The sequence below is a fragment of the Bombyx mori genome, chromosome 1 (assembly GCF_030269925.1).
Source record: "Bombyx mori chromosome 1, ASM3026992v2".
Classification (NCBI taxonomy): Eukaryota; Metazoa; Arthropoda; class Insecta; order Lepidoptera; family Bombycidae; genus Bombyx; species Bombyx mori.
Window position 1 is genome coordinate 6,859,938 of NC_085107.1, and position 27,218 is coordinate 6,887,155.

Below are 27,218 nucleotides of genomic sequence, written 5' to 3' on the forward strand. Positions count from 1 at the left end.
TCAATTTTAACTTTATTCAATAATGTTATTCGATAAATTTCGCCAAATTAATGTTATACGTCGTTACATCGGGTACAATGATAAAAATATACACAATGGAGCACGTGTAAAAAATAAATCAATTCTTAATTTCTTTAAATTTCACATTTCGATCATCAACTTTTAGCTTATTGAATTAAAAAAAAAAAACGTAGCGTGCTATTAATCGCATAATTATGCTTGTTGTCGTGTATGGCATAATTGTGCAGACTCTTTCTTTCTATTCCAATTTCGCGCGGACCGGTAGGTGAGCTTATGGGCTCAACCTGACAGAATTGCTAACACTTGCCCTAGCAAGAGCAGTGCTTCGCTGAATCTATTACTGGATCGGAATCGTGACCTACTGAGAAGATCCGGCGAGAAACTCAGTGGGTTGTGTCTATGGGCTAGTTCGCACGTCGGAGTCGACGAGGACGGTGACCGGTGCTTGAAGAACCTAAAAGCACCGAGAGTGGATCTGGGTGATCCGAATGTGCGGACCTAGTTATGTTAGAGCAGCACTATGTAAAATTGGTATTAATGTTTTACGTTTAGTAGCGTTTACGCTTAATGACATCACACAACGCTAGCATAACGAAAACATGATAAAACATGACGAAACTGCTTCTTAGTAGAAATACATATTTTAAACTATAAATATTATTAACGTTTTTAAACAAACTTAGACTTTATTAACCTATTACGACGGTTGAAACTAGTTATGGGTCTGACTTCTGAAAGTCAAATTGTACTTTTTTTCTGCATTAGACACGTACATACATACTTAACACGATTCTACAAAAGAATTCGTTCTTTGTCCTAAAGTTTATCTTATAATTTTCGGTTAATTATGCATATAAACGAAAAGAAAACACATTTTTTGTTATAAAGTTTGCTTTTGTGAAAGTTATACCTACTAATAATACTCATTTTTGAATTGCTTAATAAATTTTAATGCATTGGTAATGATTGGTAATAGAGTTTAAATGTGTGTTGTGTCTAAGAAAACAATTACCCAAGTACCTGCGCTTTCACGCGAGCATTACGCAATTTGTTACCATATTGCTCAAAGTGCTACGACTTAGACCAAATTTATCAATTATGATTTGATAATATGTATTCATTAAATACAATTTAAACAAATTGAAAATACAGTCTACCACATCTATGGAAGATATTCATGGTTCCTACCTTTCAAATGTGCCTATGGCAGATAAACGACCAATTTTAGGAAAAATTTAATAATAATTCTATTTTGTTATAATTTATTTATTAATCTTGAGGTCGATGCCCTAAGCAACATTCATACAAGCTTTACAGCTTACACGAATTCGTATGGAAGAAGTAGCGCCGACTAATTTTTTTTGGAGGGATTCAAAGGTAACTACATATTTGTCCGAAGACCTTTCAGGCTTTGCCCAGGAGGATGGACGTACTCAAGGACTCTGCCGTGTGGGGAAGATTTGCTAGCTCGGACTCTATCTTTAATGCCGAATTTTTTTTACAAAATATTTTATTGAACAAGAATAATTCAAATTTTAATTTAATACGGCTCTAGTGTATCTACATATTATATGTATGTGTGTTGTTTGATAATAAATAAATAATTACTTAAAAAAAAAATGAAATTTTTTAGTGCTAACCTTACGTTTAAACATAAACTACTAAAGATAATACTTATAACCTACTGAAAATATTTGTAACATCACAAGATAGTAACTATTTTATTGTGGAAAATCGATTTTTATGTTTTCGTTTTACGAGTTCTTGCTCAGGGAAAAACTTAATCAACTCAATTCAAGTTTTATGCAATTTTTATCGAAGGAAACAATCAGATTAGTTCCGTTTTTATTATCACTGGTTTCTGATAGCCCGACATGTACGAAACAATATCATCTACATGTCTGTGATAGGAAATGTATTTCCAGGAAACCAAAGCGAAACAATCAGATCTCTTTCTAGAAATTCTAGAACCAATGGATGCAAATATAATTAATAATCTAAAACTTCGATATATAAATAAGTTAGACGACTCAAATCCAACTTGTCCGTTTCACGCAGTTCAATAAATTCTACTATATTATATACTATTATAATTATACGTATGTACATATTGATATGTTTCGATATATGTTAAAAATCGTATACGTAGTGTGGTTCCGATACCCAGTCTCCAGTCGATTGAATATCCAATTCATAGTCTTAATATCGTTTGACGGGCCTGAACTAAATACACTCATTTTGTTTTTGATATCACAACCTTTGTTTATTTGGAAGCTTAAGCGCTTAATCTATTATTAATATGTGAAGCAAAAACTTTGTACCCATTTTTACCAAAATTGCGCGGACGGAGGAGTATTTCGGACAATTATAGGGAATATAAAGAATAAATAAATAAATAAATAAATATAAATATTTACTAACAATCACGCCACGTTAACTGGTCCCGTGATAAGTTCGTAAAGAACTTGTGTTACAGGTACCAGATAACGGAAATAAATGTAAGATTTTTATTATACACATACATATATTTAATATACATCCATAACCCTGGAAAAGACATTTATATTTATCATACAAATATCTTCCCTTGGCGGGATTCGAACCCGCGACCCCCTTGTGTAGTGACCATGTCACTTACCACTACACCAGACGGCCGTTCAGAAGGAGTGCAGAATGTTAATATTTTTTTAAATTATGCATAATAAATACATTAAATTAATAATAATAAAAACATTACACACACTACCATGTATTTGACACACACACGCATGCATAATATTTTTTTATTGTCAAACTCCTTATTGCTTATAGTAGGTATGTGGTTAAATTGAGAATAGATTTAATATTGTTTGATTTTATTAATATTTGTATAAAGTGGTGTCTTGGCGAAATCTGTGATTATAGAAGTATTAAAGTCTTTGACAATACAATCATAATAGTATACAAAATAATTTCAATTAATTATAGTCGAATTTCGACTACCTCCCAGAGGACCACTAATTATTCTTAATTTTATTTCTAGTATGAGATTATTTTTTTCTATTGCATTCAATAACGCAAAAGAAACTGGACTTAAATAGACTTGTACATACTAAGGGTTTTTCATGTATTGAGTTACCTATTGATTGTACATTCAGTTCATAGTATCACTACTGTATGCATTGTAGTAACAATGGACGGACAATGATATATGCCGAAATCGATGTGATATTCCCACGGTTCTCTACTCTCATGTGGCTAGCTGCTTTGATATTGATTTATTATCAAAATAAATTACGAATTCCTGTCTCCCATGTCTTGGAGCATAAATACCATGTCGTTTTGTTGTTCGTTCCGAAACACCGATACGTAACCTGAAAAACACGTACGGTTAGTTATATACAAGTCCAATTAAAATCATATATCATGCGTTTAATTATTAAGTCGATAAACGTGAATTTAGTTACTATAGGTAAGAAGAGATCAGTCACACGCAACAAACAGTTTTTGAACGCCCGCGTTCGTAGGTCGTTATTTATCATTATTATATTTATTATATATTATATATATTGACATAGTCAAGTTGAAATTAGAAGCTATGTGAGATACCGAAGCAAATGTGATTTTGTTAGTTCATTATCGTGCCATATTTCTGTTTGTTATTCAAGCACAGTTGATTATTATAAACAAACACACGAAAAATTAAATAATTTAGGCAGTGAATATATAGATTTCTTTATTTATAGCAACACTGACGTGGATATTATATAGGTCCTGCGACTGTGCATGGATAGTGTGCAAACATTTTAAAGCTGATTTTGACATTAAGTCTTCTTTGTCCCCACCTTATCCCACTAGGTGGGCTACACAGCGAGTTTTTCTATTCCATTCTCTTCTATCAGCCCCTATTTCAACACTCAGTCCTCTCTCTCTCTCATATTGTCATTCACACACTCCATCCATGTCTTCTTCGGTCGACCTCTTCCCCCTCTACCTTGCACTACCATTTCCATACATCTCCTAGTCACATGCATCTCCTCTCTACGCTTCACATGTCCATACCACGCTAACCGTCCGCTTTTTAATTTGACAATCACCGGGGCTGCTTTCACAAATCCTCTGATATACCTACTCACGATCATGATGATTTTGGCATTGAGTATACGATAAAAGTTTTTTTTATATGGCGTATTTGGCATAAACAAATTTAAATCAGTTCGACGAATGAAAAAAAAATTTTTTTTGCAGTTTTCAATTTATTAACTTTTAATAATCTGCGTAATGAATAGCTTTTGTTTAGCTAGGATGACTGATAAATAAATTTTCGATAAAAGCTCTAACATTCTGCATTAACTAAGGTACTTAATTACTTAATATGGCAACCATACAATCAGTATTGTTTTTCAAAGAAAATCAATTGTAATCTGTTTATCTGGTTTAAGCGACCTTTTTACAACTGTATAGGAGAACCATTTAAAGTTTAAAATTTGGAGAAAATATCATAACTTCTTCAGCTATTCGAATGGAGTAAACTTAGTTAAACGTTCAATAAAAACACCTTATTGTCGATGCTGATTCCAAATAAAACGCACCTTTATCAACAAAGATAAATGTCGCCAAAAAGGCTTATTACACTTGGCTGAATTTAGTCGACTGAATTCAGTGAAGTGTAATAGCATTAAGTAAGTTAGTCTACTGAATTCAGTAGCACAGATGGTTTCTGACTGACTAAATCATTTAGAATTCTAATTAGAGGAAGGTGTAATCGCATTTAGTTACGAATCCATTCGTACATAATTTCTGAAGTCTGCTGTTTCTAAATCACTCATAAAGTTCATATTTGCTAACATTCCGCGCAGCTATAAATATTTCTTCACCGATATTCTTGTTTTTATTTTATTTTTTATTTTGGAAATTGAAACCTAAAACAATAACAACAAAAAAACTTTTTTGTTGTCTAGAGAATACTGGGGCCATCCTCTTCCGCACACGACACATACTACTTCGTTGCGTTTAAGCTGACAATTGATTCAGTAACTGAATTTAGAACATTGTAATCAGGAGCTTATAAATTTGCTTCTGAATTCAGTCGACTAAATTCAGCCAAGTGTAATAAGCCTTTAAACCATATAGCCTTTCATCACTCGTTAAACATCTATAAGTAAAAATCGGTAACAAATACACATAATAATTATTGAAAGAATATTACTGATTGTTGCTATTAATTTATTGAGCGAATATTACTGAGTCTTCGTGTTAGCAAAAATTCATTAGAATCTTTTTTAATCAAGCTCGATAGGTAAATAAAATACTAGTGAATTTGTACAATGTGAATTTTGCTTTTAAGTGACCTAAACTGATCCTAATATATCACTAGTTAATTTTGTTTGAAAATTATTAAAAGAAATAAAGAGTAGATATGGTTGGACGTAGCTGGAGACAAGGAACTAAGCCAAATAATAAGACGGAATATATTTATGACTGTGATAATAATCTTTATTATATAACGATTTCTAGCAACTGTGGACACCTTTTCTGATAAAATTACGATATTTGGTGCCCTCTTGGATAACCACGTCCAACAAACATAATCATTGAATGTAGTCTTCATTAAAATCTGATACGATTGCGTGGTAAAATCGTAAGATATTGCGAACAGAATAATAGTAATATAATTACGGAACATTTATCGGCAATTGTTGTCATGCAGGATTCAATAGTGTTGTCAAACGCATGCAGAGGCTCGCATGCGTCTAAATAGAACATAAATCCAAAAAAAGAAAATAAATTTGTACTTGATCCTCTATCTGCAGAAAACAATTCAAACGTAACAATGTTGTAGGGAAACTTGTTGGTGACACAGCTGAAATAAGTTAGAACTTAAGGATTATAAACGATCTCTGAGCCGTCGAGAAGATTCTATCCATCTTGAGTCGATCCCGAGATTCAAATGAACCCATCAAACGCTGCCACACAATGTCTCTTGGTAAATATCAAACGAAATCACCTATTTCGGGAAGACAAACAAACCGACGGTTTTATAAAATGGTCAATTAAATAAAACAACCGTACGTGTTCAATGTTTAATACAATTATAATACTGTAAAAAGGAACTTAAATACACAACACCAGATTGTTAACTAGTCGACTAAATAAATGCTTACAAATCATTAATACTAAAGATTAGATACATTAGTCACGAAAATAAACCTATAATAAGCAGGGAATGTTACATTTACGGAAAACAATCTTCGATTAGCCACATTTAAAACGTGTTGGTTTTGTTTTGTTACGTAATAAATAACTTGAATGTCCAGAGGATCGACATAAGACATTGATCAGAGATATAAAACGAATACTCCAGTTGTTATAAATAGCGGAGTCCGAGATGAAAGGGTGAATGCAGCAACGGTAAACAAAACAATGAGCCTTTAGAAGGCAACGAAAACAGCCAACAATAAAACGATCACAAAAGTATGGGACGTACAAAACGAAAAATAAATAAATATAAAAACGAGATATATGTAAATAAGAGAGTAATGAGAAATAGAGGTTTTCCTTGATTCCCAAATAAATGGAGGCCGTCCAGAGTTCATTCTGCTATTTGCTAACGATGGTAGAAAAATAGACTAATGTATCGGATTTGACTTATGCTAGCGAAAAGTCACGTCATCTTTCTTCCGTCAATCCCATAATTTTTAAACATTAGCTTGAAGTAGATTGCGCTTTGGCCAGACCAACTGATTTTACTAAGGTGAATATTGCAAGTCAATTAACTCTACTGATTACATAAGACACACTTATGAATTATTATACACGTAAGTATGTTTTTCGATACAAACACTATTTAAAAATCTAGTACAACGAATTTCAAAGGCACAGCCGTTTCTAATGTACTAAAATATTACGTCATTATTGAAGTGAAACTTCTTTAGGTGCGCTGAGAGTAAAATTTTACTCGCGACATATTCGTTACGGCTAGAGAGAGAAGATACAATTTGGGATGAGCGAGAAAAAGTCAGAGCGCCCCATAAACCACTCGACCTTGGAGAGGGAGAAAGCGAGCTAGGTCGTTTCTCTTATACAAATTCTGTTTACGGGCGTTGGCCACTAGATGGCTCGTTATTAGTGTAACATTGATCCTGCAGATGATAGGGACATATTAACTATTATACACTTTATTTTTAATAAAGGATTTAAAAAATATATTTATTATTCTATATATAATTTAAAAATATATATAAATGGCGAAGAGGTCGTTTTTCTTATACACGTAATTCCCTATTACAAATTAATTATATTTAAGGATGACAAATGAAAAAATAAAACACAAATACACACCACAAAAGAAGTTTCACTTCTTTCACGTGCACCACGTTGCACACGTACAAAATTTTTTTTTTTACTAATCGGTAATTTTTTTTCATTCTATAATAAACTATATAGTAAATAATTAAGTATCAGTATTCAATGCCGCAAGGAGAAGCAATGTTTTTTTTTATTTATTTTTTATTCGTTCATGTCTTTTTTACCTTGAGAAAGTCCGACACGTTGAATTTTGTCTTTGAACACGTACTGCACGGTCAAGTGCAGCGCGCAACAGACAAGCGAACCTATTCCGTATATACGGAACGTGATCCAGCCCTGATAGTGATGGTACAATTGTCCGCCTATGAAACTACCAAGAGAAGCGCCAACGCCCTCGAAAACGGCACCGACGAGGCCCTGAAAACGAATATTGTATGAAGCATTCTCGTTCGCGTCTTATTGTATATTTCCTACCTGTGCTGATAGCCTAGTGTAAGATAGTATTAAGTGATTGATACTATAACGCATTGCCTTATGAATACACAAAAATTTCCTACCTGTGCTGATAGCCTAGTGTAAGATAGTATTAAGTGATTGATACTATAACATTGTCTTATGAATACACAAAAATTTCCTACCTGTGCTGATAGCCTAGTGTAAGATAGTATTAAGTGATTGATACTATAACATTGTCTTATGAATACACAAAAATTTCCTACCTGTGCTGATAGCCTAGTGTAAGATAGTATTAAGTGATTGATACTATAACGCATTGTCTTATGAATACACAAAAATTTCCTACCTGTGCTGATAGCCTAGTGTAAGATAGTATTAAGTGATTGATACTATAACATTGTCTTATGAATACACAAAAATTTCCTACCTGTGCTGATAGCCTAGTGTAAGATAGTATTAAGTGATTGATACTATAACATTGTCTTATGAATACACAAAAATTTCCTACCTGTGCTGATAGCCTAGTGTAAGATAGTATTAAGTGATTGATACTATAACGCATTGTCTTATGAATACACAAAAATTTCCTACCTGTGCTGATAGCCTAGTGTAAGATAGTATTAAGTGATTGATACTATAACGCATTGTCTTCTGAATACACAAAAAATTCCTACCTGTGCTGATAGCCTAGTGTAAGATAGTATTAAGTGATTGATACTATAACATTTTCTTATGAATTACACAAAAATGCAGTTAGCACGTACACACTCGTATATACACTACTGAAAATTTACGAAAATAGTATGTTAATTTTGAATTGAGACTCGTTCTGGGGGACTAAATCTATTAATATGTGATATTTTTTTTAGATATTAGACAAGTTATATGAGTTTGTGGTAATCAACCTAATCTCTATCTAATCTAATCTAACCTAATCCTAATCTTAATCTAACAGTTCTACGTCAAATTATATTTGTTTATTTTACTGAGCATCCTAGCAAAAAGATTTGCAGATATAAGATGAGAATGGTACCACTGGGGACACAACTCAGCTGACTCAACTTTTCCTGATGAAAATCTGACAACAGATTAGATTATTGTTTTTCAAGAAACAAATTGCTAAGTTGCAGGACAGAAAAAAAAACAAAAAAAAATTACTTAGGAACTACTTAATCACATCTAAAATTTAAAAAGATTCGTTGTTCGATACAAAAAATGGTATGACATGTCCTTCTTCAAACGAGGCTTGAGGAGAGTATTAAGCGGTAGGCAGCGGCTTGGCTCTGCTCTTGGCATTGCTGAAGTCCATGGGCGACGGTAACCACTCACCATCAGATGGGCCTTATGCTGGTTTGCCAACAAGGGCAATAAAAAAAAAGCTGTCTAATAAATTATTATCGCAGAATAAATAATTTTTTGCTCGAGACCTACGTTTAGGCTACACAATATGTTCCCCGGAGAAGACATACATAACTAATGAATAATACTATATGAAGATACCTGTATGGTAGTTTCTGTGCCCGGTGGTGATACTATACTAGCATATGACGTCATGGTCGGGTAGAACATCCCAAAAGTGATACCCTGAAGCATCTCTATTGGTAGGATCCACCAGGCGTTCGTTAGAAACGAGTATAGTATGAATCTAACACCGAAGGCGAACAAGACCAGACTCATCATCTTCACGTGTCCGACTTTCTTCAAGATATAACCTGTAACGGTCACGTTCGATCACTGAGACATTAAGACTCATAAACTCTCATAAAACTCATATTCTTTTTTTTTGTCCGCTCTGAGTTGTCCTATTGCGCTGAACTAATTTTAAATGAAATATATGTTTCTTCTAATTGTCTCACAACTACAGGAAAAATCTGTCGCGGATCGCATTTCCCAATTAAATATAAATTAATCTTAAGCAATCCATCAAATGTAATCAAATCGTAGTTATATAATTTTTTAATATTTATTGTTAACTAGCGACCCACCCTCGCTTCGCTTCGGAAACTGTAATTTATTATTGATTTCTTCACTATTTAATGGATGTTATTATACATATAAACATTCCTCTTCAATCACTCTTTTTTTTTTTTAAAACCGCGCCAAAATCCGTTTTGTAGTTTTAAAGATTTAAGCATACATAAGGATATAGGGACAGAGAAAGCGGCTTTGTTTTATACTATGTAGTGATGCACTATCGATTGCACCTATAATAATTGAGGTGACATCTGCCATGAACTTTTGTCAGTTTGTCAATGTTTTGTATCAATGATCACTTTGTTGGTGCAACTTAATAAATAAATAAACTCTCATAAAACTCATAAACTCAAAGTCGATCATAAACGAATTCTTTTTTAGATATTTCACTAACCTGACACGAACAAGAAAGGTATCTCGCCGAAGAACGTTTGGATCGCGCTTACCAAGCCCTGCAGTGTTTTTATGTACATAACACTGTCGCAAGATAAACGCGAAACGTCTTCGAGGAGCCAAAACAGAAAGTTCCACAACAATCCCGTGCACAATCCCACCGCCACCGTCCACATCATGAATACGAAAGTGGGTAGCGAGGTCAGAAGGGTTCCGACGTCACCCAAGATGTTCAACGACATCTTTGTCGAGTCGGTCTGCATAAGACGACAACATAAAACAAAAGAAAAATATTTAAATAAAACAAAAAAAAAAAAAAAAACATTCGGTGTTAAATATTGACAATTAAGACGATTTCATATTTAAAAGGGCTGTGTACAGATTGCAGAACAAACCTGAAAGAAAAAGAAAAATCTGAAGAAAAAAATCTTGATAGAATTTTTCATGTCGGGCGTTAATGCTTAGATCAGTAGACGAGCTCACGGCCCACCCGGTGTTAAGTGGTTACCGGAGTCCATAGACATCTACAACGTAAATGCCGCCACCTGTCTTGAGATATGAGTTCTAAGGTTTCAGTATATTTACGGCTGCCAAACCCTTCAAACCGAAACGCATTACTGCTTCACGGCAGAAACAGGCAGGACGGTGGTACCTACCCGTGTGGACTCACAAGAGGTCCTACCACCAGTAACCGTGATCTTGGCTTATTTAGATCGGATATTTACCTTCAAAAAACATGAAACGATGACGTCTCCCATCATAAATACAAACATCAGCACGAACGCCACCGTGTAATCCTTGTACGCGCCGTCGCTGAATGTGTCGATGAGAAAACCAGTTAGGAACGAGAATATACCCCAACCTACCGAGCCCCATAGCCTCTGTTTTCCGTATTGGGCGACTTCGGTACCTGCAAAAAAACAGAACCGATACAACAACCGACAATTAATATCAGCACACCATGCAATCTGTACATCTATATACGTGAAGCAAAAACTTTGTACCCCTTTTTACGAAAACCAGTGATACTCCCGGTAATCGAAATTCGACTTATAATTAATAGAAATTATAAGTTTGTACACTATTATGATTCTATTGTCAAAGACTATTAGCTATTTATACTTTTATAATCATAGATTTCGTCAAGACTACACTATAGACAAATAATATTAAAGACAAACAATATTAAACTATTCTTAATTAGACCACAGACTTTAACAATAAACAAGAGTATATATCCGTGTGGGTGTGTGTGTGTCAAATACATGTATGGTAGTGTGTGTCATGTAACCACTAGTTAGTATGGATACATCAATCAAGACAAACAAAATAAAATATTTGTTAACACCTGAAGTGCGTCCTCCTTTTTCTATAAACGAAATCCTAGATATCCAGATATCTCTGTCGTGCCGAAACCGTAACTTAAATTTGATTCAATGTAGAAAAGAGATAGATATATAGAAAGAGTATACATAATATATCTAAGTTGTCATATTAAAGAAAAACGACCGCTGTGAAACCGTTAATGATCGCTTCTTGATTTGAAAGTAATTCGTTTTTATTTATTACTAGCTGTACCCGTCCGCTTCGCTGGGCCTTTAAAATTAACATTAATATTTCTCACCCTCACAAAGATTCTCATCATTAACGCTTCCACAACTGGTGTAGGGAATCCAAAACTCATATAAATATTAGCCTATCCATTAAATACATGTATTTTCTACATGGATACCAAGTTTCAAGTCAATCCGATGCATGGTTCAGTAGTTATAACGGAATATCCGTAAAAACCACTGTAGATTTATATATTAGTATAGATACGTGACAATATTCTGTGTGTTCACTTACCAAGTAAATTGAAACAAATAGCATCAGCGAAAGTCACAACGACGGCCTGTCCCACCCAACTAATGATCATAAACATGAAAAACATCCAAAACTGACTTGTGAACTGTGAGCTCTCCTCCACTTCAGTACTCTCTTGAGATTCTTCGAATATCTCATTTACCTGCATCAAAAAAAAATTATAAAATACAAAATGTGTGCAATTCACACGTGGTAGAAGTGAAACCTTCCAAAATTAAAATTATCCTAAACGTCTTAAGTATATGTAAAATTTTGTCATTAGTAAATAATTGTAAGGTAGCGCCCTCTGTGAATTGATATTTTAATTTCACGTATAATCCTAAATTAAAATTCACTACAAGAGCTTTCATACACACGTTAGTATTAAAAAATCACACAGATGGCGCTGTATTAAATAGTATGTATATTTCTGTCTCATTCTTTGCTGGCTTCATCCTACACATTTTTGTATTTGTGTCTCTTACCTGTCGTTTTTTCCGTTGCATCCGGTTTGAAATCACAACGATTCTAAAGAAGTTTTCACTTCAAAAACTACAGTTTCCGCGATTTTAAATAGTCTCAAAGTATCGCAAAATTAAGTGATTTGTATCTAAATGATGAAGAAATAATGAAATTTCGAAGCTTTATAGTCCGGTATACGTAATTGGAGATTCTCAATTCGCAACTGATTCTAATAATACTGGCGTTCTTCCAATGCTCGAAGTTCGACGACAAGAAAATCGAAAATCAGTTGACGATTTGAGGAGAAAATGTTATTTAAGTGATTTACCTTTGCCTATTTGTATGTATGTAGACTGTGGATGACTTTTACACTATTAGATTTCTTTAATAGTAAACATGAATCGCGATTTTATCAAAAAATCTTATCTGAATTTATTGGTACTGCTACTGCTGTGATATGATCGCTATGATATGATGTAATAGCTATGCTGTGATGTGATAATATGATGTTACGGATCAGAAATGAAACAAATTATTTCTAACGCACTTAATACACACCATAGTGTTATCGCAGTTCATTTCGCAATTGGACTCGAACAACTGTGAAGTGTTTTGATAATCAGTTTTCATTTCACAATAAGGATAATGTATGGTACCTGTAATTTAAAATGACGAAACGGGTTTATTAGGGGTGTAAACATGTTCGATTCTGTTTATCATTTTCCATTTAACATCAAGTAAGGGTCAAAAGTAAGCCTTTTAGCGCAAACCTTAGTGAAATTATTTGTACAATGACGTAGATAGCATCAAAATAATTTTAATGAAAGATAAGTTTAGGGTGGTTGCTGCAGAAATATTGCTATTGCTCTATCGTGCCTTCACCTGGATGCTACGTAAAGATATGTTACAGACATCATTGTTGATCCCTTCGCAATACCCCATCCCCAAGACACGTCCTGATTTAAAAACTTCGTGACCTTAGTCAATATTATAAATTATTTGAATAACTTTTGCAGTTTTAAGCTTTGAGTACGTATTTTTGTGAGAGGAATAATATTTTTTTTTTCTATTTTTCAGTCTTTGATATAGTCTTGCTTAAGCGATAAAACGTCCGTTGTACTCAGATCGAGCCATGATACTATGCCCTAAAATTCGCAGGTGGGTACTAATTTTTGTAAGGAAAAACGTGTTTGAGTTAAATTCGCGAACGACTCCAATGACAAAGAAATAATAACGCTTTGACGTAAAAATCACCCGTAAAAATATGCTCATTTACCGGTTTGCTAAGGTCGCTGGTATTTCCAAATTTTTGTCATATACCATACTGTTTAAGCATATATTTTTACTATCGACTGATGGTTTAAAAAAACAAACGCAGTAATTTCAGTGCACATCAGTTTCAGGCATTTAAGGGCTGTCAAATCAGATGTACTATGTCCTATTTTTATTTACTATGAATGTATTCATAAATAAATATATGAGCAAATCATTCTCTTTTCGTGTACTTGTAAGTAGCAGATTCTGTAAAAAAAACTAATAGTGAAGTGTAGCAACTATTTTCTCTGTTCCCGATAATAATAGTGTTTTTCAAGCCATCTATATCGTAGACCTACATACACACCCTAACATCGTGCACCATGCGCACCGTACATTCTCCCTGAAGACCTCTAATTTCAATATATTAAAATTAAACCTGTTTATATCAAGTTGTTTAAATTAAATAAACTTACCATTGTCCATTATGATGTTCTTTAGTTTGATGTAAACACAATTCTCCACCGATATCATTGACGACAACTTCAACGTGGCCGTGAATGATAATTTAGATGGAAACGGTTCGTCATTACTCGTCTTTGGGTAGCACGTTTCGGTGACGTCAGCATGCCATCCCTCGCAAATTTCCATTAAACGCCAAGGAGTTTTTTTATCCAGAACACAATCTGCCTAAAATAATTTATTAACATACTTATATATATATTTTTTCATATATTGTCTTTTTGTTCTTTAATCATTTCGGGCAATATATTTTCAGTTGGAGTTTTGTGACGGATTTTAGACTTTACTTGAACTTTGGAGCACACATACATAGCTCACATTAGGACGGTAGAGTAAAAAAAAAAAGAGAACGAAAGAAGAGAGGAGGGAGAGAGAGGAGAGAGAGGAGAGAGAGAGAGAGAGAGAAATACAAAAGAGTTAATTTTCGTTTTAATAGCGTGGTATATCGAAAATTCTGATAGGCTTTATCAAAAATATTTCGCATTGTGTTGGCTCGACAACCACCTAATTCTGATTTAGCTGCAGTCTACCCATAAACAACAAAACAAAATCCAACAGAAATCTCATTCTATAATAAAAAGCCGATAAACACTAACCTGACAGTCACTTTCTATGTTTTGTTTAGTCAAATCCGCGAGGCTAGAGTTCGTACACAGACGATAGTTCAAATGTCGATCCACACAAGTCATGTTCGCTTTTTCCCTCCCGATCACCGATGAAAGATTTTCATTTGTGCAATTTAACGAACACGGCTCGTTTACGTCGACGTAGTTCTGTCCTATCCGACATCGCGGCGTGAACTTCAAGCCTATTGACGAGATACACGATAGATAATTATTTAGTTTTACGGCCTAACGTTTTCATACATTTTTATTTTATTTTTTTATTGCTTAGATGGGTGGACGAGTTCACAGCCCACCTGGAGCCCATAGACATCTAGAACGTAAATGCGCCGCCCACCTTGAGATATAAGTTCTAAGGTCTCAAGTATTGTTACATAATAATTTACAAAAGATATTCAAATCACTTAAAACACGTCGGTTAAGTGTGTTTAATAGACGTTGCCTTTTACACAAATAATTAAAGTAAGCCATTAACAATAAAAAAAAAAAAATGTTTCGAGTTTGTTATATTATTATTCGTCGGTTTTTTGCACGTTCAGATTAATACGCGTTAGAGTTCGCTTTGCGACAAAACAAAATGTAAGAGAGTAACATTGAAATAGGTTATAAATTGCTGAAAAATATAAATTTAACAGCTGAGTACGTCTAGTTTTAAATTGAAATACTAATTCTAACCTTACCTCTTACCTTTATAAAACACCATTTGTTATTTTATAACTATCACATACTTCGTGATATTTAAATGCTAAAACGTTCCAAAATTAAACCTCCTCAATATTAATTCTACAAATTGACTGAAAAAACGTTAACTCAACATGTTATTAACGAGATACGTTTTCAAACGATAAAAGTTAATGACATCGTTGTCCACATTACGTTTGCGAACTCTCAAACTTAACGTCTACCATAAGACAATAGCTGTAACATGAAAGACTTATATCACAGCTATTGTCAAACCATACCGTCCAGAATGACACTATTGGCTGAAAAATATGCGCAATCATCCTTTAATGTGACATTTGTTACGTGGGACGTATATCGTATCCGATCAGTGTTCGAATAACAGTACTGAGGTAGATGCCAGTATTCGCACACTGTTTCCCACATCCTCGGGTTTCCCATGTTACACTCCATCTGAAAAGATATCAGTGACGTAATCTTTTAAGAATTAAGCTTTACGAGGCCAGAAGCCTCACGGTCCGACGGTGGTTTTAAATTAATAAAGAAAGAAATATATTTGTACAACCTATAGGATACCTTGAGTTACATAATTATGTTACACTATTTCTGTAGCTAGCTGTAAATTTTTTTTTATTGCTTAGATGGGTAGACTGGTGTTAAGTGGTTGGTTACTGGAGCTCATAGACATCTACGACGTAAATGCGCCACCCACCTTGTGATATAAGTTCTTAGGTCTCAAGTATAAGTATAGTTAAGTTACAACGGCTGCCTCACCCTTCAAACCGAAACGCATTACTGTTTCACGGCAGAAATAGGCAGGGTGGTGGTACCTACCCGCGCGGACTCACTAGAGGTCCTACCACCAGTAATTACGCAAATTATAATTTTGTTTGGTGATGGTTTGTTAAAACGTCCCTGACGTTTGTATGTACATATATCACTAAAGATATGTGTCCGTAACAATGTGTGATTTTTAACTTGCTTTTATTAGCTTGACCTATGTATAAGAACTGAATATTTCAAAGTTATTTTCGCTTCTTTCAGGATGTCCAATTGATTTGAAAACGTATCGGAAACCGATCAAGTAAAAAAATTTACTATTTTTTAGTGTAGAAAAGAGAACAGAAAAATATATTTAGTATTTTCTTTTCATTGTACCTATATTTTTTATTATTTATTGGTCAGGAATACATGATTAACTAGCAAATAGCCTGTGTACAAAGTGTACAGTAGCTGCTAATAGCCAATGAGGCCGTGAGCTCGTCTACCCATTTAAATCAATAAAATAGACTCAATCAGAAAGCGAGTGTCGCCGTCTTCATACTTTTTGATTAGGTGCACTTACAATGCATTCAATTGTTATACGATATTCGGTGATTCATAAGTTCTATATAATCGCGTCAACTGCCTAGACGTGTGTGTGCCTACTACATAACACTAAATATTGAAGTCATTGTGGTCTAAAGGATTAGACGCCCGGTTTACTCGTATTTAGGGCCTATTACTCCGCACTGGTAGGTACCCTCACCTTGCCTATTTCTGCCGCAAAACAATAATACCACACAACAGACTTCATGTCTTCATTATTGTAGTCATGTCTATAGACTCTAGTAAATACTGAACTCTAGCTTGGTCATGAGCTAGTTTACCCATATATGCAAAATTAATAAATAAAATGTTGTTCCTTAGACCAAATATCTATGCATTGTTTCTGGTCTGATCTAATTGTTTCTGCTTTCCTGCATTATTTTCAATTTGAAGAAAGAACGAAAAGAAAATATTCGTGTTCGGTAGTTCGGAATAAAGTTTTTTTTATTACTTAGATGGGTGGACGAGCTCACAGATTCCCTCAGACACAGTCCACTGAGTTTCTCGCCGGATCTTCTCAGTGGGTCGCGTTTCCGATCCGGTGGTAGATTCTGCGAAGCACGGCTCTTGCTAGGGTTCGTGTTAGCAACGTCATCAGGTTTGAGCCCCGTGAGCTCACCTACTGGTTAAGGCGACGCTGATATAGCCTCTCAAAGCTATCAGTTTAGGTAGGAAAAAAAGAGCTCACAGCCCACCTGGTATTAAGTGGTTACTGGAGCCCATAGACAACTACAACGTGAATGCGCCACCCACCTTGAGATATAAGTTCTAAGGTCTCAGTATAGTTACAAAGGCTGCCCCAACCTTCAAACCGAAACGCATTACTACTTCACGGCAGAAATAGGCAAGGTGATGGTACCTAATCGTGCGGACTCACAAGACGTCCTACCACCAGTAAGTTTCTTATTACCAATAATTTTAATCAAAATTTGTTAATATTTATAAATAAACACAAAATAATACTCACCTTGCAGGTTGATGTGACATTTAAGTCGCCCGTTGCTTGAATTTTACAGTCCAACGACGGTGAATCTTTGTAGCAGCTTGTTAAAACTGTACCAGCCGGACCACAATTGAGTTCTACATTTATTTTGGGCCGATTGTGTGGCACAAAGTATATTGCTGAGAAGCTTATTATAGTCACGAATTGAAACAATATAAATATTGATTTCTGCAGTTTAAATCTGAAATAATATTTGAATGTTACGATGCAACTTCTGCTTGCTACGAGATCGAGATGTGGAATAAGTCGTCCCCCGTTCTGCATACAACGTCCCACAATTTGTGCACAATTATCCTTAAGAAGATAATAATACCGTTGCCGAGAGATGGTCGAGATTGACGACGACCACTTACTCTTATTGAGACGAGTCGTAAGGGTCATTTTCGGATTCGATCTATCGTTGGCGAAAGCTTTTGTATTTCAATTACCGCTGAGAATGAAAGGTCAAATTCATAGAAGCGTGTGAGCATCCGCTCGGGGGATCGTTATACATGCAATATTCTTATTACTTACAATATGAATAACAAAATTGAGTGACCATTAAAACATTACAATGCTGTTAAATTTTGCATGGAAACACTACTTTTGGTTTAAGAATAAAGATTATTGGGTTATGAAGATTGCGATAAGATAGATCGAATGATAAAACAGAATCGTAAATAGCTTATGAAATTACAGTTATATGACAGCTGATTGTTCTTTTAAGATATAATTTAATACATTATATCGGGACATACCATAAATACTCATTTACAATAGAGATTATTACGAAGAATTCTCTGTGTAAAGCCTATGTCGACAAGACAATCATTTACGTGCACTTTAAGTTGCATCCTACCGGACTCTTTGCCTCCTACTCTCTTATCGACGAGTTCATAGTCCAAGACGGTTTGTTAACTTACTGTCGGAGATGGAGTGATACTCATCAAACTCTTCCTACCCATACTCGAAACAGGCGTGATTCGAATACGTTCATTTGCGGAGAATCACACGTTATTATTACCATTATATTTACCTTGAAATGCAAGTATAGTACTGTAGATATTATGTGCAGCTACTACGGTAATACCAATGATAAAATCTACTAGTCACAAAATTGGACAAAACGATGAAGCATTCCAGAGAAACAGAAAAAAAACAACAATGTTACATACCTATCCGCAATAACACCGAACAATGGTTTCGCAATCAATCCACATATTGGTAATACAGTATAGATTAAGCCTACTGTTGTAGAAGAAAATCCCAATTGCCGTGCGTATGTTGTCAAATATGGGACAAGCGGTGCTGTGCCTGTAAGATTTTATTTGTTTTATTTTACTAATTTATTTAATTAACTAAACTTGATTGTGCAGAATAATAACAATAGTCTTTAAAATGCGTTATTCCTTCTTTTTTCTTTTTTTTCTTTTTATACCTACTAACAATCACGCCACGTTAACTGGTCCCGTGATAAGTTCGTAAAGAACTTGTGTTACAGGTACCAGATAACGGATATAAATGTAAGATTTTTATTATACACATATATATATTTAATAGACATCCATAACCCTGGAAAATACATTTATATTTATCATACAAATATCTTCCCTTGGCGGGATTCGAACCCGCGACCCCCCTGTGTAGTGACCATGTCACTTACCACTACACCAGACGGCCGTTAAAAGTATATGCTGTGCGGGATTTCTTAAATAAAATTGTACAATTGATCGGTTTTTTCTTACCAATTATACAGAATTATTAAGTATATAAATAAATTAAATGTTTATTAGCGCATACTTTCGTTCGGGTTCGTAAAGTACCTATGTATTCGTAAAATTCAAATCTATTCGATTCAACAATATCGTCAATGTAAAAAAACATAGTTATTCACACACATGTGTAAATAATATAATTATAACCGTATTAAGATTATGTGCGACATTTTATATTATGTAACAGATCGGATATACTTAACAAAGGAAAAAAATATCATTTACGGTTTGAATTTCATATTGTTTGTCGCATAGAACGATAATAATAATGGAATAAAACCATTTGTTAATTATATTTTTCGTAATGAAGAATGTCTATCAGTGATAACCGTTAGCCTTCTTTACTATAACACCCTTGGTAAGTGCACGGCATAAATATACGTATGTACACCGACCGTAAGCATCACTGGTTCATTTATTTAAATGAGTCGTCTATTGTCAAAGGTGGCAATCTGTGCATTTGGACAAAAAAATGTTATTGATATGGCGATACAGATTGATTTGAATATAATCGTCTCCTTCAAAGAATACGGTTCAAAACCTGCATTAAATAAAGGTTAATACTTAACCTGTTATTTATCTAAGATGTCGTTCAGAAGAGTTTTGTGACTGCCAATGGAATACAAAGTCAATAATTCGTTTTTCTGATTTACCAATAATTGTCCAAAAGTCACATTTGATAATAGTCGACGCAAATATGACATGACGATATGAGCTCATTTCAAATGATATTAATAAAAATGAATTATTCTTCAATAATATATTCCTCTTAATAATCGATCATAAGTTCTGCTAATTTTTTTTTTGTTTCTCAATAGCCTAATTATTTATTCTTATATTTGTAGGTAGGTTTGGAATCTCCATTTAAGTAAATATATGCTTGTGTTTGGAGAAATCGCTTTTAAGTAACGATATTAACATTTATAAATAACAGCGAACAGTATTCATGAAATTTGAATGTTCCGAATACGGCCACATTCGTGTGATCACAATACTTAGAAAATATTTTACGGCTCTGGCCAATATATTTCGCTTAAAAACGTACGATCGTAAGGTTCAAAATAGACATATAAATAATCTGACCTTAATGACGATCGGAGGACACACAGGACGAAGGTTGTCGAATAAAATATTCTTCGGCATGTGGCTTACTCTTTTTTATTCTATTGTGAATATAGCAGAGATATAAGATAAGAAATATTTAGGAACTCTTTAGAAGGTAAATATTCTTTATAGTTGAAATGGATGTACACATGCGCGCAAAACCTATTATAAATAGAGATTTGAAATTCATCTTTCAATAATTCATTAATGAATTGTACTTTTTTTCTTTCCTTACCTATGCTGATAGTCTTGAGAGGCTATTTCAGCTTCATCTTAGCGTGTAGGTGAGCTCTCGGGGCTCAAACCGGAAGTGTTGCTAATACTAGCCCTAGCAAGAGCAGTGCTTCGCAGAATCTACCACCGGATCGGAAACGCGACCGATTTAGAAGATCCGGCGAGAAATTCAGTGGGCTGTGTCTGTGGGTTAATTTACTCGTCGAGCCCTTTGTCGCTAGCGACGAGTTCGGCGAGGACGGTGACCGAGAAGTGTATCCCTTAATACCTTGGATATCAAAATGTAAGTTATCGCAGTATTCAAACTACAAGATTTTTATTTGATTTATTTATTTATTTATAACTTTTTATACTATAAAGTATAAAGGCGGACTTAATGCCATAGGCATTCTCTAACAGTCTACCTTAGGGGAGTGCAGAGATGAAGCTTGGTAGGTGTAGTGTGAAGGTGATATTACTGAAACATAATAATATGTGTATATATAACATACATAATATTTATAGATACAAATACTCGTACTTAAATAAATACATATACATAAATATATACATATACGTATCATAAATATATACATATAAAAACATATATAAACAAATATTATCAATTAGATGACTCTGCTAACTCTCTGAGAAACAGTTCTCGAACCTTCGTCTTAAACGCTTCACGTGTAGTGGCAAATTTTTATGTTACTTTTACAGAAATATTCGAAAGCTTTATCATTTTATCGGTAGGAATTGCTGAAATTGATGAATATTATTAGTGCCTCTCTACAACTAGTTACAAAACTACATTTAAAACTACGTTTTCGGTACATCGTGCTCTATCTACCAGTACTAGAGATAATTTCAGCATTTATTGTCCCTTATCTCCATTTGATCCTAAAAGATAAACAAAAATGATTTGTATATTCAAATTGTAAAATTGTGTCTAAAAATTTAACTATCTTTATGGTGGTTATTCATTTATAAATGTTAACCAGCATTTGTCTGGAAAAATATGTCATTTTATACTTTGTTTATATGTAATTTCATGTATCGGTTGTATTTCACTACATTAGTTTTTACGCCTCTTTAATATACTTTACCGTTTTCTGGTCTACTAGAAGAAATTTCATTAATGCGTTTTCATTAATTATAAATCGATTTTGTACGCCCTTGTTTAATATATTTCTTCTATCATTGTGTTTTACGTGTACAATAAAGTACAAGATAAAATTGGAAATATGTGGTAATATCATATCATAACGTCAAATATCTCACGTCGCGTCTACACTATGAAAGTAGTTGCAATTTCACCAAAAAATCGCGCAGAACACGAAACTTATTAGCATTCATGAAATTAATGCATGCATTACGAAAATATTAAACTATACGTGAAACTGTAAAGCTAATGTCACGAAATTAATTTCATGCCACTAATTTCGTTATGTAAATTAACCCTTAGGATTTAGTAACACAGTAAAAATTCCAATTCAATAACACAATGAAATGTTTTTCACGACAATATGACATTGTAAGCGAGAAGCTGCCTAGATGTGAATTTGGATCAATTACATGAATCGATCACCACGAGAAGATTCATTTCACAAATTCGTTTATGAACTCCCATTTGTTTAAACAATTAACATTAATTTATTTTGTTTGTAAAAGTCTTCAGAGCTTGTATTTTTAAACATAATGTAATTTATGAAATTTGAGGAATTACTATGAATTCGAACCAGAATAAATTGAACAATCCTTTGTGATCCGTCCGTTCTGTTCAATTTAAAGTTTACATGGTTACTAGGGTCCATGGACATCATAATGGGAATGCCATAAATCGACCTTACGCCATGAGATATATATTTCGCTCAATTAATGAACAGCTTTCTAACTACTCAAATAGAAGCTGTGTGACTATTAACTCAATTGCGAACTCTTTATATTCAAATCACGTCAGTGAGTGGGTGAGTAAGTTAAAAATACAAGGCATCATTGTATAGTAAGAATCAGAAGCAAATAATAAATTTAGATTCGATATCAAAATTTTACACAATAATTGCATTGATAATTATAATTAATATTATGTTAATTTGCTTCAAGAGTACATCTCAACCTTGATACTTTATCTTGTGATTGTGTTTACATAAATTTTGTTATGATCAATGATTATTATTATTCTAAATTAAAATAAATTATAGTTTAAATGTGTATTATTTACGACATTTAGAAAGAATACGGATGCGAGTAATTATTTGATTTTGTTAGAATTTTCAATGTTTTGCAAATGCCGATCGCTTTTTTTTTTATTCCACAGAGTTGAACGAGTTTAGGCCCCACCTAGTGTTAAGTGGTTGCCGGGCCTTATATAAATTACAACATAAGTAACGCGACTCACCTTGAAACATGAGGTCGTAGTCTCAATTCTATTATATAACAGCTGTCCTACTTCAAACCAGAATGCAGACTAATTCGCGGCAGAAATCGGCAGTATTGCGGATCCTACCCCTGTGGACTTACAACACACCCTACTAATATGTTAAGCAAAATATTTTTTGTGGGTCTAATTTTTTCACACTATATTTTGTTCTTACATAATGATTGTCGTCCGTGATAATTGGTTAATTGCGTATTACCTTAGAAAAATTAATACCTGCATCCGGGTTTTGAACACTAGCATTCTCTTCGTTTGATACAAGTATACCAAGCGTCTTAATCTTTAAACCGCGACTTTTTATTTCTGAACTAAGTTCAATGCCTTTTTATTAATTCTGCTTATTTTTAGCATGAAGTAGTAAATGTTCATGTTTTAAAGGTAGTAGAGACATTAATCGATATTTATGGTATCGAGAATGCGTTGAAAACGTTTCACGCATCTTATTCAGGTGTATTTAGAAGAGTCCTAAAATCCACAAAAAGTCAGTATTGCACCAAAGGGCAAATAGTTGCAAAACGATTACTTTTGGCATAAACCTATCTATCTAATAAAACAATAGCCCGAGAAACGCGCCTTAAATTAAGCATTTCGTGAACTCAAACTATATAGAAGTGTGGTAGTACATAACATACATAGCTACCATCGTTGTTTAATGGCATTCTCAATGCAGTGTTTTTTCATTGGAGGATTCCTGAGATAATAATGATTTTTTTGCCTCATACTGTCCCCCCATTAGCTTGCTGCCGAAAATGACAGTTCTTTGGGAAGATTCTTCTCTTACAATACTTTTCTGATAAAATAAATGAAGGCAAGATCATTGATTTTATTAGCACACAATTAAGTTTGCACTGTTAATATGGAACTTCAGAATAAATATGTACATATTTAGAATATTGATACTGATACTGTTTCTGGACATTTGATAAAATTTGGTATTAAGGGATTTTAAAAAAAAAAAAAATGTCATAATAAAAACATTAGTTTGACTCCCTGCATAGGGGCTCAAAAATCAATATAAATTGACATTATTCTAATGCATATTATAACTAAATGATCTACTTTTCTAAGTACTTTGTGTCATTGTTGGTGTATGTATGTGTGTATGCAGATTACTGAATAAGCTGGACAATTTTTTTGAGAAAACACACTTTGGGACAATAAGCTTGATTCACGAGTGCAACAATGCAGTGGGTATTTATAAATTTTATCAACTTTAGATACATAATATATTTAAACATAATAATTTAATAACAAATTTTTTATCTGAATATTTTAAATACATGTGATATGACGGTGCATTTTTTATTTTTATTTTGTACGCAGACTAGCTTAACGGTCCACCTGATGATGGTGGCTACCGTCGCCCATGGACTTCGGCAATGCCAGGGACAAAGCCAAGCCGCTGCCTACCGTTAAGGATTCTCCACAAGACTCGTTTTAATAATGACATGTCATAGGGCTTGGGACTCACTGTGGAGGGAAGCTCATTTCAAAGCCAGATGGCATGTAGCAAAAAAGGTAAAGGAGACACACTGTGTATGAACACAACAGTGGCTCCAGGTAGTACGGATGAACTCTAGCCCAATGCCGGGCGGTACAATTGTAAAAATGAGATGATGGAATTGTCTTAAACAACTCCTCAGAGCACTCCTCATGAAACATATAGTACAAAATACAGGGAGAAGCTAAGTTCCTCTGCAGGCTATGTTTACGTTCTTAAGTCATTTTTACTTTTCATTAAATTTAGTAATTCAACCAAAATATATGGCATCAAATTATTGTATTGTATTTTTTACAGAAAAAGAAAAAGGTACTTAGCCCTTCAACTCAATTGATGCTTGTCAAATTTTACACCCACAAGATCATGCACTGTTATGGCAACTGGAGCATATATTTGGAGATGCTTTGAAAATATACAATTATTTAAAAAACTGAAAATCAGTTTTACTCAATATAAAAACTTAATTATATTATGATAATGCTTTTATAGATTACACATAAAATTCCAAGTTATTTACTATCTTATAATATTGTAATGTTTGGCCAAAAAGTGTAGAAAAAGATGTGTTAGGTAAATAATATTTTTAGAAAATAGCAGCCATTTCTGATAAACTAACATATGGTTTTTTTTATAATGTTGAATGTATTCTGAAACCCTTGCATAAATAAGTTTCAAATGTTAAATGGAAGTTCTCTGTCACAAAACAAAATTTCATACTTAATTATTATACACAAAAAGGAGGGGGATACATTACTTTTATCTTTATCCTTCCCATACAAACTGTATGTCTATAGATTTAAAGCCACACTACAAAGAAAATTTTGAATTGGATGTGTGTGTAGATACATTTGCATGTGTTCTGAGCTAACCATATCAAAGAGTAGTAGTAAGTTTGAAATCATATGCAATTCGAGACCAAGAGCTAACTCAATCCATTTGCTTTTGGTTATATTCGTTTGATTATTATTTCATGTATAAAAACACAGGAAAACTAACCAGCATTGAAAAAAAAATAATGTCCTTTTATAGGTAATAGTTTTTTGTTAACTTGCATTTTAGACGGCAGCATTCCAAAGTCCAAAACAATTATGTTCCCATATAAATCAGTTTTTCTCCTAAAACAAACAACTGTGATGAAATAACTTTAAATCATAAAATATTTTCAACCTCAATAATATATTTCTCAGCAGCACACAAAACATTCATAATTAATTATGTTCTGAGAAATATTTGTAACAGGAACAACAATTTTTTTTGAGATGAAGGGAAGGTCGTTCTTGTACAGATAGCAATTAATTGTCATTTAACTTTTTTTTATCTAATTCTTAAATTTCTATGATACATATAGATGTACGATAAACTTACTACACTTTTAAACTTAATAATCAGTTGAATAAATTCAGCATACACGTGATCAGAAACAAGCAAATCGTGTTGCTATTAACTTCGCGGTTTTTGAATGAAAAGATGAAAAACTGTGCTTATTTTGAATATATAACGCTAATATTCATAAATCAAAGTTAGCTTTATTTTATAGTACAAGTTTACATAGCACTAAACTTTACTTTTTTATTTATTTTTCCCTAAATAGCGTCTTCCTTAGCAACTCCCGGTTTCTAATAATTGTAGCTGTAGATAGATAGTAGATACTATTTGGTCTGTGGGATTGATTATGACATTTTTGACAAATAGCAAACCTTTGACGTTTTATGACAGATGCTGTGCCTTGTGCATTATTATACGAAAATGAAAATCGATTTTTATTTTGTGTGAAATCTGATATTCCTGCAAATATTTGTATTTATTAAATTTAAAGTACTTATATATACCTAATGGGTTAGTGTGGTGTATTAAATAGTATAGTTTAACCTTGTTGCGTCGTGGTAAATGAGCGTGGACTGTATTTATAGTTTTTGAGATATTTATTTGTCCATAAATGACAAAATAAAGACATATAAAATATAACAGACAGAATTATAAAATCGCTGCTTCGCTCTTGGCGGCCGGATTTGAAAGAGAAAAAGTGTCGTGGCGGACGTCGCTCGCGACACTTTTTTACAATGACGTTCAGAAATTGAACAGCCTTTTGCATAATTGAATTGAAATGTACTATGAAACATTTAATTTAAGTTAACAAATATTTTAATTTATTGTCAGAAAATACTAGAGATAAATTAACTGTGTTTTAAAACAATAAAAGTAAAAGTAAAATAAGAAGAGAAAATGTTTTATATATTTAAACATTTATTAAACTAACTTTACCTGACATAAAACTTCGAGTTGAAAAATAATTATCCGACAGAATGTTTGAAGTTTGATG

The 27,218-nt window shown here is 33.5% G+C and overlaps 1 protein-coding gene across 3 annotated transcripts; it reads right to left on the minus strand.

Annotated features, from left to right (window-relative positions):
* Positions 1-26,567, minus strand: LOC101744860 (major facilitator superfamily domain-containing protein 6). 3 transcript variants are annotated; one of them, XM_004929762.5, is made up of 14 exons: positions 26,264-26,567; positions 25,895-26,013; positions 19,044-19,182; positions 17,854-18,070; positions 15,800-15,971; positions 14,811-15,022; positions 14,169-14,382; positions 12,997-13,094; positions 11,980-12,139; positions 10,857-11,041; positions 10,133-10,388; positions 9,265-9,476; positions 7,533-7,725; positions 1-3,374 (listed from the first exon to the last, which is right to left on the minus strand). In XM_004929762.5, exons 2-14 carry the CDS (start codon positions 25,965-25,967, stop codon positions 3,295-3,297), a joined length of 2,211 nt encoding a protein of 736 aa, XP_004929819.2. In that variant the 5' UTR covers positions 25,968-26,013; positions 26,264-26,567; the 3' UTR covers positions 1-3,294. The 3 variants fall into 3 exon arrangements, with proteins under 3 accessions (XP_004929819.2, XP_037867979.1, XP_021206038.1); XM_038012051.2 differs by having other exon boundaries at positions 26,307-26,555; XM_021350363.3 differs by having other exon boundaries at positions 26,464-26,482.
* Positions 26,568-27,218: the final 651 nt, after the last annotated feature.